Here is a 12673-nt window from a genome sequence, read left to right as displayed (position 1 = left end):
TTGAGGCCATTATTGGGTACAATCCAAGTTATACATGGAGAATTATGCATAGTAATACTATTGGATAAAGATGAAAGATTGGTGACAAAAGTAATACTATTAACTATTGGATCAATCATTAAATTCGTTTATGTCTCTCATCTCTTTGATTTTGTCCTTAATACTTGGAATTTCCCTTTTCTCAACACAATCTTCAAGCAACATGTTATGGATATTTGCAAAATTTCCCTTCATACCAGAGCTCCACAAGACTCAATCATTTGGAGGGCCCCTCCGAACGATAATTATTCTGTCAAAACTGCTTACTGTCTTTATTTAAATCTCATGTTCCATGATAGTTTCTTCTGTGTGAACGGTGAATGGTGCAAGATATGAGATATGCAGCTTCTTAAAAAATTAAAACATTTTTGCTGAAGATTGCTTCGAGGTTGTCTTTCGACTAAATTTAATCTTCATAACTACAATGTTTAATGCCAAATCGTTTGTGGTCTCTGTAATGGCATAGCTAAGCCTAAAGATACGTTGCACTTTTTTTATTATCGATTTTGCCCATGCTATCTCGTGTTGGAAGGTGATAAATCTTTGGCAAAGTCTCGAGCACCAATTTCATCAAAGCGGTAGTTTTTCCTCTATTGTTCTCTCCATTATTTGGATGGATGTTCTTGTTTATATATATGACAATTTACCTAAAAATGTAGCGGAGTATTTTATGATGTTTTCTCCTGCGACCCCCCGTGATTCTTTTATACCCCCAATATTTCAATTTTGCCCTTGCAGAAAAATCCAGTTCGCAGAAACCGAATTTTTTCTAGTGCAAATTAAGAGTAAATTTCGGTTTCTAGAAACCGAGTTTTTTTGCAAGGGCAAAATTGGAAATTCAAGGGGTATAAAAGAAACACAGGGTCGGAAGAGAAAACATCGTATTTTATAACTCCTTGACAGGCTTGGGTTTTTTGAAGAAAAAAAAACTCCTTAACAGGCTTGGGCCTAACCAAAAAACCTAATTGGGTTTCAACCTAATACGGCGTCGTTTAATATCACCTTCTTTTCATTCATCTCCCTTACCCTTTGCAATTTTTTGTCATTGAAAACGATTGCAGCTATACAAATTCACTGAAAAATTTTCCCAGTCACAAAAAATTTCCAACTCTCATTTTCTCTTTCCTCAGTTTTCTCACTCTACAAATCCATTTCTCTTCACTTCAAGGTACACGTGTACATCAAAATACTCCGATTTATTTTTACATTTGATTCATTTTAATGGTTAATTTTTTACTTTATTGCTTTAATTCACCTAATTTTGCTTGTTTTCAAAATGGGATTTTTTCTCTCTCTTGTTTTGATGTAATTTGTATGTTTTTATTTATTTTTTGTTTTGTTTTGCTAGTTTGAAATCTATGTGATAATTACGAGGATTTAATTGGTTTTTTACTTCAGAAAGAAAGAAAAATAATTGATTTTGAATGTTTGTTTTCTGATTTTAATAGAATTATTAGAAAAAGGATTTTAATTTGGTTTTAGAATTGTAATTAAAATATAAGTTGATTTGTATTTTGATGGTTATGTTGTTTTTGAAAAAAATGTAACTTGATAATGCCAATTACTATAGTTAGTTTGGTACTTGTGAGTAGCAGTGAAGTAAGATTGTGGATAAGGTATAATTCTTGAATGAAGTAATAGGAATTTAATTTTAATTTTTTTTTAGGGATTTTGTGAAAATTGAAAACCTTATTTGAGATGCTGTTTCTTGGATATTGATGCGAGATGCTGCATTGAGTTCTGGTAGTTGCTAGTGTACTAGTTAATGGTGTTCGAAGTGTTCAAGTTCGGATTTATGTTTGGTTGGTTATTCAGAACTATGTGGATACAAAAAATTTATAGCTGTTATTACCAGAATTATGGAAGCTAGTTGCATTTTGGGAGCTTCCCCACCTGAAATTAGGGCAATATTTTGTGCTTGGTGTTATTTGATTGAATCCTAAAAAGATAGTTTCGGTAAATGTATGAGAGATAAGAAGCTATACCATTTTTAGTGTAAGTTTGGTTTCACTTTTGTGAGAGGAAAAGTTGATTATAGAAGAATGAAATTGATTTTGACTTGTTTGAGTGTTCATGAGTAGAATTATTTTTGCAAATGGATTTGAAGTTGTGATTTAGAGTAGTGTTTGGTGGGAAACTTAAAATTGCGGAGGAAACTTTTACAAAAATCAAAATCAATTTTATATAGTACACCAGTGGTTGGTGGAAAACTTAAAATTGCGTTGGAAACTTGATGATAGGTACCTCTAGAAATCAATATAACCATATGATATGAGTAACAACGACAATGACGGAATTACTTGTCGTGTTCAGTATTTTTGATAAACACGGTATGCTTGCTATCCATAATTTAAGAGCAGCAGTATGCATTGTCATGGTCTTCATTATTGTTGTGCATCTGTTGCGCATATTGACACCTTATCCATGTGCCGAATAGTTCTTCATTATGATATTTGACAAGTTCACACCTATTTAACTTGTTGCGTAATATATTGTGACAGATTTGTGTGGCACTGCAAATTCTCTCAGTGAAATCATGCATTTGAGTAATGTTGCTCGAGTAACATAATCCTGGCTGCAGAAGTTCTTTGAAGGGAAGACATAGACGAGGTTATATTCCTTGTGTCCTAAAGAAACTTCCAATTTCCTCATATTTCTCGCACGCCAAATTGTTCTTCGATGTCAGAAACTGACATGGCAGTTATTAAACCTGAGGTATGATATTTTTACTTTGTAAGTGAATATATGTATTTCTTATAAAAATAAAACTATCTAGCCCAGTTGTTAAATTAAATTTTGGTTAAGTTGTACTGCTTGGTGGTAATGTTAACCTGTTACTTTGTCCTTTAATAATAAATAATTTATTCAGTTTCGTATGTTTCTTTTCCAGTAATATGTGATACATAATTGGATTTACACCATAGAGTAATTTCAGTAGTTTCATTTTGCCGTGAACCGAAATGCATTTGTGCCTGTTTAAAGATTTGGTGTCAATTTTTTCTCCTACAAAATTCAATTCAAATCCCCCTTTTAAAATCACTGAGATTTTGAAACTGTGGATGAATGAGTCTGTATTCTATGTTGTGTTTTTGTTGACATTTGAAACTTGTGATAATTAGACGCGAGTCGTGACTATGTGAATACAGATTGTTAGTGTTTTTGGTCGATTTAGTGCTGAATAACTGGCCTAGTTTTCACCTTTATCTATTATTAGATTTAGACGTGAGTCTTGACTATGTGAATACAGATTGTTAGTGTTTTTGTTTCCAAGGAATCGATTTAGTGCTGAATAACTCTGGTCTAGTTTTCACCTTTATCTATTAAGGTGGCGATTTTAGGGAGGGATCATGGATTTAAAATATGTAGTTATCCATGCATGATCCGTCCATTAAGTAGCAGGGAGTTTTAGTACTGACCCTCCCCCCTCTCTTGCGCACACTCACTCACACATATTCCAATCTTGCCTTGTGGCTCATACAAATAAGTCATTACATTAGGTTCTCTTCGAATCCCTGAATATACTTAGTATAGTCTCTTTAATAGTTTTTGGATTCTATTTTCTCTAAGACTGTGTAGTATTGTATATGGTTGTGTACTTGTCTATGAGTGTGGTGACATGGCATGTGAAGTTGCTTAAAAATAGGGAATGGAACTTGAGGAAGCAACTCTAAAAAATGGGAACTTACCAATAAAATGCATTATTTTAATATAAATGGGTGGGGATCAGGATTGATTTACTATTGAATCAAAATTTAGTGAAATTAAATAAATATATAAATTGGTGGGGTCAAATATGAGTTGCTTATTGTAATTGCCATTGGAGTAAAATGAGTTAAAATTGCTTATATCCTATGTGGCAATTTGGGCCCACAAAAAGCACTCAAGCCATCCATTTAAGTTCCCCTCATTGTTAATGCTCATACCTATCAATGAATCAAGACCTAGCTTTGGTTATCTTTTGGCACTGACATTATGTTGGTATTTGTTTTTATTTTTAGATGATGAAGCCTTATGTGTGGCTTCAAACGTCCGATGATTCAATCCAACAAGTGGAACAAGAGATTGCGATGTTTTGTCCATTTATATGTCAAGAAATAATACAAAAAGGCATGGGAACTTCCAAGAATTGTGCAATATGTCTTCCTCAACAAGTCAGTCCTGCAATGTTGAGCTTAATTCTTGATTACTGTCGATTTCATCAAGTACTAGGCCGCTCAAACAAGGTTCTTCAATGCTCTTACCTTGTGGATTAATTTCTTGACAAGATGACTCTAGTCTGAACAACAAATATCGCAGATTATTTCACTCAGTGATTTTCTTTTATATAGGAACGGAAGGCTTATGATGAGAAATTCGTTAGGATAGACACAGAGAAGCTATGCGAGTTGACGTCTGCTGCCGACAGCCTTCAGTTAAAGCCATTGGTTGATCTTACCAGTCGTGCTCTAGCTAGAATAATTGAAGGAAGATCACCGGAGGAGATACGTGACATATTTCATTTGCCTGATGATCTTACAGAGGTGTCTGGTGCTTGTGAGAACTCTGTATGCCGATTATGTTTTCTTGGTTTTTCAATATTCATTTCTCACACATTCATATGATGCAGGAAGAAAAATTGGAGCCCTTGAGGAACATAACTGACGACCCAAGAATTAGGCTTTTGAACCGCTTGTATGCCAAGAAGAGGAAAGAACTTAAAGAGCGTGAAAGGATAAAGGTGCTACTGGATTAGATATTATTCTGTCTAATTTAATCCTCATTCCTTAATTAGATATTTCTGTTTCTACTATTGCCAACGAGAACTGCAAAGATCAGTGCTGTCAGTGTCAATGGGTGCGGGGCGGGATAGGTTCTAAAGTATCTACAGCCGCACCCGTTTTTGCTCATTTTTGCGGGTAATTACCCGTACCCTGTGCTCATACCACAATGCATGTTTTTACACTACCCATCGCTGATATTTTTGTGCGGGTATCCAATGGGTATAGGTCTAGTTGTCATCCCTAACAACACAGGTGCAGATGCATTCTTGCATCATTTATGTGCATCTGTATTTGCGGGTAATTACTCACAATGCGGATTTTTACCCTACCCACCGCTGGTATTTTCTGCGGGTGCCCAATGGGTATGTGTCCAATTCCCTAACAACACAGGTGGAGTGGAGATGTATTTTTGCATCATTTTACATTCCCTAAATTATCGACAAGTTTTGAATTTGTTCCTTTTCATGTTTCAGAATGTTGAAGTTGAAGAAGAACATGTTGATGAGCGTTCAGTTGATGACCTTTTATCTTTTATTAATGGAAATGATAGAGGTATTCTGAGCATTTCAGTTCTCATCTTTGTGTACTCTATATTCTTATTCTGTAGATGGAATAAATTAAATGTGTAATATCTCATTCCTAACAGTATTTACTCGAAGTTCCCATTGACAATATAGTCTCGAGTTCGGGAGATGCACAGACAACTGCCCAACGTGGTGGTCTATAGCTAAAAATGAAAAAGTATTCACCAGTCTCAACAATTTTATGACAGACTAGGCAAAATAGCATGGGCAAGGACAGTGCAAACATCTGTCCCCCTATCTTTTTCTTTAGTTTCAGATAAATTGATATAAGAAATATAATTAACATGTTGAACTCCAGATTATTAGAGCTAGAACTGGAGGGTTAAAACCGATAAATTGTTACGTATTTATGAGCTATTATAATTAATAAATGTTTCAGATCATTGTGATTAGACAAGTAAATAAAATAAATTATTCACAAACTGGATTAAACTTATTTGTAGATATGATTTTTTAATTTAATGATGCTCTAGTGCTTGTATATTGTCACGTCATTTTGGATAAGAACTTTGGTATGATTTTGGGACATGTATAGCATTGCTAGTTGCATTTTAAAAATATTGAGATTCTTTTGGGGTCACAGTTATCCTAGAGCCATAGCTTTATATCTTTCTTCAGTTTTCTTTTTGACTTCCTAACTGGAGGTGAAGAATTTTGTCACAGATCCGAAGGGGATTAAAACTTCTAAGAATAAAAAGAAGAACCGAAGGAAAAAAGACCAACAGAAGAATTCTTCTTCGAAGGAGGAAGTATCTGTACCAGATAAGAAGGTTGGTGTAAAGTTATATTCTGCTATTTTTTTTATACACTGTTGAATCATTTGGCAATAATGAATGAACATGTAGTTATGGTCTATCATTGAAATATTTGTTGATGATGAATGATCAAATAGTTATGGTCTATCACTGAAATATTAACTGTGTACTGTGGTCTTTCTTCTCATAGGAGGTGGTAAACGGCCATAATATCAGACACCAAAGTTCGGAAGCTGAGGGACCGTGTGAGACCTCAAATTTACACCATACATATGATGATCCTATGCTTGAGTTCGATGATGATGATACAGATGATGAGATTGATCCAGCATTAAAAGCAAAAATTGACAGGTGAGGCCACGTTCTGATTAAGTTCACACTGTATTGTTTTTAAAATCTTATTGAATATTTTTTGTGGTCTGTCATCGTCTTTAGCGTATAGTCCATAGGTAAACAAAGATTTCTCTTTCATATAAAGAGAAGTTTGCAGGGTGGATACACTAAGTTCTAATTCTAAGATGATGCATGCTAAAGTTTATTTTATACGTTATCTTGTGATGCAGGGAAGTAGAAGATTTTGCCCGCAGATTAAATTGTGACTGGCCAGAGAGAATAAAAGACTTTTTCTCGTCAGCGCAAGAAAGGAAGACGATGCTTTCTACTACCAACGGGAATGGTTTTCTAAGGCGACATGCTTGTAAGCTTCTTCCACGTGTCTCAGTATTTTACCTTACCCATCATGTGCTTTATAGTTGAACTTCAAAAATGATTTGTGTTAAAACATCCTTTTTCTGTCTGGAAAACTGAAAAACTGGCCCTGGTTACATCGTGAAAACATTCATTTTCTAAAATGTGTTCATTTTAACTTGCCAATAAGATGTGAGACTTTTTTTTTTTTGAGCAACAAAAACTTTTATTAACAACCACTTCATAACATAAGGCATGTTATGAGGACTAAAAGATTACAAGAGATAAGCATAGGGGGGAGTAACCGAAAGCTAGAAATAAGGCTAAAACAAAGGCATATACTGCACAAACAAAATGCAGCAAAACACCAATAACACAGATACATAAAAAACACACAAATCATCTTCTCATGCAATCAATCGGACTCCACTTCCATTCGTATAACATACACAGACCCTTCGCCATCCTTCCAATGAAGCATTGCCATGATACAACCTTAATTTGTTCTACCACCTGATGACAATTTTAGCAAGTGAACTAAATTCGTCGTTAAGTAATAAAATTTATAAGATTCGTATCCACAGGGATTGTTCTTATTTCAACGAAACAATTCAATGAATTTAGGATTAATTAATAAATTGCAAAGGGGGTTTTTAGATTGATTTGTAGTAACAATGACAATAATTAAAATTGCAAGAAAGTTGAAACGTGAACTTTTATGAGAGAAAGACGATTAGGAATTATTTTGAATCCTCTCTTTGTCCCTATCTGGTACTCTAGGTTCTAGCCCTCAACAATGAAATTCTTATAATTACGACAATATAACAAAATAGACCGAGTCCAATTCCTTGGCTCATCGATCCCATTTATCTAATAAAGTACCCTAATTCCTTAGGCGAAACTAATATTATCAAAAGCTTTAACGAACGTTATATTAACAATCATGCCAATTAATTCTATATTCCTATAGCAATTACGATTGACAAACAATTAATCTAGTTCCAGTATAAACCCTAGGGTCAATAGTGATTTATAACTTAAAATCAATTCGAAAGTGATCAATTAACGAAAAGCAATAAACACGAGATTAACTGAATAATTATAAGTTTTCATTGAATAAACTAGAACACGTAGTTACATGGCTCAGATAGTTTCAAAGAGAATCATCTATAATTCCTAATCTAATGAGATTAGTTACTCATAATAATAATTGACATAACAAAAGAGTTAAGAAAATTAGACATGAATAATCGGTGAAGACCGCGACGCCGAAACCCTTTTCTTCTCTTGACTGCCGCACGTATTTTCTCTCTCCAAGAAGTAATCATCCCCTTTCTAATTTGTAGTCATATATATAGGCTGTAACATAAAAGATTGTCCACTAATAAACAAAAATCGCGTCCCTATAATTGAATGACACGTCATGCTCCCTTAAGGTGTGTTCCATGTGCTGATGTAAGGCAGACGTCATGTGAAATTAGAAAGCAAAATCGCAGCACTACGGAGCATGCATCGCGTCGCGGAAAATACAGAAAGTGGAGGCTAATTTTGAGCTTCAAAACTTGGAATATTTTTCTAAGTCTTTTTCTTCTTTGGTCTTTTGTCTTCAAACTCTTTTATGTGTCAATTTCTTCATAAATTCTTCTCTTTGACCATGCAATACTCTTAAAAACTAACTAAAATACTATAGAATAATAATTAAAATTAACAAATGATTGGCTGTCATCACCACCTCCTCCACAATGACTGCAACATTGTTGAACACGTAACAGTTACGCAGCTTCCAAACAGTCCACATAAATTAATTCCAAATCAAGCACATCCCTGACTTTTCTTTCTTATTTGTAACACAAGTAGTCCACATAGCAAAAGAAATAGCGAGACTTGGTGAGATAATTAAATTAATACCCAGCCAACCAGTGATTGGATTTCATACCAGATTTTGGCCACACACTCACAGTGGAGAAAAAGGTGAATTGCAGTTTCTCTCTTCTTACCACACAACACACAGAGCTGTAGATCCATCTGCAGCATCTTACGCTTAAATAAATTCTCCTTTGTCTAGACCCGATTTAGTATGTGTTTGGTTCTGCTGTGGACAAAATTGATTTTGACAGAATTGAGTTTGACAGAATTGATTTTGACAGAATTGATTTTGATAGAATTGAGTTTGATAGAATTGATTTATGTTTGGATATATTCATACAAAAGTGAGTTGAACAAAGAATTTGAGTGTAAAAATCAATTCTAGAATGAGAAGCTACAATTTCTAACTTCAAGTAGAATCCATTCTGGAGGCAAAATCAATTCTACTTTTGAGGAACCAAACAAGTTAGAATCCATTCTACATTGTCCAGAATCAATTTTGGCTGCTCCAGAATTGAAACCAAACATACACTTAGTAACAACTGCCAAGCAAAAGCACGTACCTTGGAAGGCACTGCACACTTCCATAATCTTTTAAACACAAATTCCTCTACTGGTTCCAGAGTTTGACGATTAGTGACAATATTTTCCAGACGAAGATATGCTGATTTGACAGTAAACCCTTGAATCCCATCACCAAGCCACAACCACCTATCTAGATTATCCACAGGAACAAACGGGGCAATAATCTCAACAAACTCATTATATAGGTCCTGTTCTCATTGAAACCGGTCTCTTCGCCACAACAACTCCCACTGCCACCTACCTTCAATCATCCTACCAACATCTTTAATCGTCGACTGCTGCTGCATAGAAATACCACCAAACAAACGTGGGAATCGATGTCATAAAGATTGATCACCGATCCTGATAGAGACTTGAATGTGAAAGTGGGCCTTGAATTTGGCCCAAGACTAAGGTATGGAAAGGAAGAGAGAAAGGAATGATGAGGTGGCATGAGAGCATGGAATACATGAGGACTCATTCTACTATATAAAGAGTAGTGAACACAAGGAATAAATTAGCTAGAATTTCAGTTAGAATTAGTGGGATCACTTTTAGTGCTTTGGGGCTAGTAGACTCTCTCTACTAGTTTGTTACTTTCTTTATTTCCATTACTTTCTCATGCATTTCATGCTCTCATGCCACCTCATCGTTCCTTTCTATCTTCCTTTCCACACCTTAGTCTTGGGCCAAAGTCAAGGCCCACTTTCACATTCAAGTCTCTATCAGATCCACACTTCATTCCAAAAGGTCGTCGAATCACCTCTGCCCACCTTCTTCCCCAAGGCCGAAGCAAACCAGCTTGTTTCCCCATCCAAATGACATAAATCTCTCCACCAAGATGAAGCTAACCTTGGTACATCCACCTGCCCTAAAATTCGCTTACCAATAACATCTCTACCATATCTAGCTATCAAAACATCTTTCCACACATCAGGTTCATATGTCAATAATTTCCACCTCCATTTTGCAAGGCTTATATTGACAAACCTTAGGTCCCGAATACCCAACCCCGCTTCATTCTTTGGTCTACAAATATCATCCCACTTCACCCAACAAATTTTAGTCACTAGTTTCCCCATCCAAATGACATAAATCTCTCCACCAAGATGAAGCTAACCTTGGTACATCCACCTGCCCTAAAATTCGCTTACCAATAACATCTCTACCATATCTAGCTATCACAACATCTTTCCACACATCAGGTTCATGTCAATAATTTCCACCTCCATTTTGCAAGGAGGCTTATATTGACAAACCTTAGGTCCCGAATACCCAACCCCGCTTCATTCTTTGGTCTACAAATATCATCCCACTTCACCCAACAAATTTTAGTCACTAGTTGACGCCACACCTTCACCGGCATCTTCATATAAGATAGGAAACAAATTGGTATTGTGTTCAAAACAGCATTTATCAACACAATTCTCCCCCCTAAACTTTTATGAAATGAACTATTGTGATGGAGAGAAGATTATTACATGCTAGTCAGGGATGATGCATGCATTTTTGGAAATAACGAAAACAATTTCTTGGCATTTTCATTGTTTCCAAAAAATGCACACAATGTTCCCTTCAAGTCTAGTTAGCAAGTAAAATTAACACAATTTTTTTAAAATGTAAACAGAAAATGTTTTCGCAAAGTAACGGGTTCTTAGTTGCATAATAGATGTTTTAGATCTCCAATTCCCTTTCCTTTTGAATCTCATTCTTGTTTCTTTTTTAACCTTCTGCATCTTTTTTTTTTTTTTTGGCGTAAGAACCTTCTGCATTTTGGTCTACTAGTTTTTGATGACACGGTGATCAGTTTTTAAGCAGTTGTGCAACCTAAATAACTAGCTATCACAAGGGGGACGAACACCAAGCCACACTTAAATACTTCACCAAGCATCCCATACTACTCGATGTGGGACTTCGGTTCCCCGTAATATCCAAGTCCATTCATAGCATCACCCCTGAGAACTAACGTCCCAGCGGCTAAACTCTACAGCGATTTACTTGGCCTCTCTGATTCGCCTCTCTGTAAGTTGCCATTTTGAGCAACCGGCAGTCAGCTCTGATACCAATTGACAAGTATCAAAGCAGTTGGGGAAATCCTCCCTCAAGGGGGAAGAATCAAGACACTTAAATATTCCGCAGAACATCCCATACTACTCGATATGAGACTGGGACGCCTTATAATACCCAAGTCCCTATCACATGGTTCTCCCTATCACATGCCTTATAATACTGTGTGTGTGTCATTTATGAGTAGGCTCTCGAGTCTGAAACCTTGACCATATCTATCATCAAATCAAGCTGTCAAGGTCAAAACTGCATCATACTATGGGCCTGTTTGTTTCAGATTTTTCACCAAAAAAATCTATATTTTTATCTTGTGTTTGTTTCAGATTTTTTCAAAAATCATTTTAGTAAAAAAATCATTTTTTTCATCAAAATGAGAATCTATTTTCAATAGCTTTTATCAAAATCCATTTTTTTTATCATTCATCACCCCTCACCATTTTAAAAAAATAGATTTTAATGATTGTAAACAAACGGCAAATAGCTTTAGATTTTTTTCAAAATCTCTACAAAAAAAATGTTTTTCTTGAAAATGATTTTTTTTTTAAAAAAATCATTTTTTTTAAATCTCAAACAAACAGGCCCTATATCTTATCAACTTAGAGAACATAATATGCTATATTATTGACACAATTCTGTTCTTACCTTTAATTTTTGTGAATTTGCTAACTTCTGATTGGTCTATATTGTATTGAATAGTGCTTTTTTTATTTTTTTTCTTGGTGAATAGGGCTTTTTAATTTATTAGTATGTGATTGAATTTAGTAACAATGCACTTGAGTTAATTTCATTTGTTTCCTCTGTAGAAATTCTCTAAAATTTGTTAACATAATTCCAACTATTAAAGTTTTATTCATAACAGTTAGAATATAAGAATTATATATTCTAACAATAACTTAAACATTTCTTTCCATGTTCAGGACTCTGCTTTCAGAATGAAGATGAATCCTCCCAGATGGCCATTGGCTTGAAAATTTTGAGAGAAGCTGGCAAGCACAAGGAAATTTGTTGCATGTCATTTGTTTTTCTTTTTTTGTTGTTAGGGGAATTTTAACGAGTAACCTCGGGACACTTGTTAAGGATTCAAAATAAAGTATTAAAAGAAAAATAAAGCTCCTCAAGTTTATTTTTGGATTGTCAAATATTTTATTTTTCTCATTCTTTAACAAGTGTCCTTGGCATCTTTTGTTTTGTTTTTTTTGCAGTTCATTTTTATTTGCTTCTATCTTGTACATGGAATTCTTTTTTTTCTTTCGCGTTTGCATTAATTTGCACAATGAATAGGAGTTTCAATGTAAAAATTGGAGTCAATATCATGTGAATATGTGATCATGGATGTCTGAATTTTGTTTTA

The 12673-nt window shown here is 34.8% G+C and overlaps 1 protein-coding gene across 1 annotated transcript; it reads left to right on the top strand.

Annotated features, from left to right (window-relative positions):
• The first annotated feature begins 1063 nt into the window (after positions 1–1063).
• On the top strand, positions 1064–12673 carry LOC123883521 (SKP1-like protein 21). Its single transcript, XM_045932357.1, has 10 exons — positions 1064–1207; positions 2541–2754; positions 4038–4262; positions 4368–4559; positions 4646–4756; positions 5273–5351; positions 6047–6153; positions 6329–6489; positions 6702–6835; positions 12240–12673. Coding segments are annotated over exons 2-10 (1047 nt in total). The 5' UTR covers positions 1064–1207; positions 2541–2718; the 3' UTR covers positions 12242–12673.

Source organism: Trifolium pratense, linkage group LG5 (assembly GCF_020283565.1).
Source record: "Trifolium pratense cultivar HEN17-A07 linkage group LG5, ARS_RC_1.1, whole genome shotgun sequence".
Classification (NCBI taxonomy): domain Eukaryota; kingdom Viridiplantae; phylum Streptophyta; class Magnoliopsida; order Fabales; family Fabaceae; genus Trifolium; species Trifolium pratense.
This window is presented reverse-complemented; position numbering and strand designations above follow the sequence as displayed.

Bases quoted from the DNA above. Each gene is read 5' to 3' on its own strand.
- LOC123883521 (XM_045932357.1), top strand. From the start codon at position 2,719: ATGTCAGAAACTGACATGGCAGTTATTAAACCTGAG. The intron at 2,755-4,037 runs GTATGATATTTT...TTTTATTTTTAG, and splicing joins TGGCAGTTATTAAACCTGAG to ATGATGAAGCCTTATGTGTG. The intron at 6,154-6,328 runs GTTGGTGTAAAG...TTCTTCTCATAG, and splicing joins TATCTGTACCAGATAAGAAG to GAGGTGGTAAACGGCCATAA.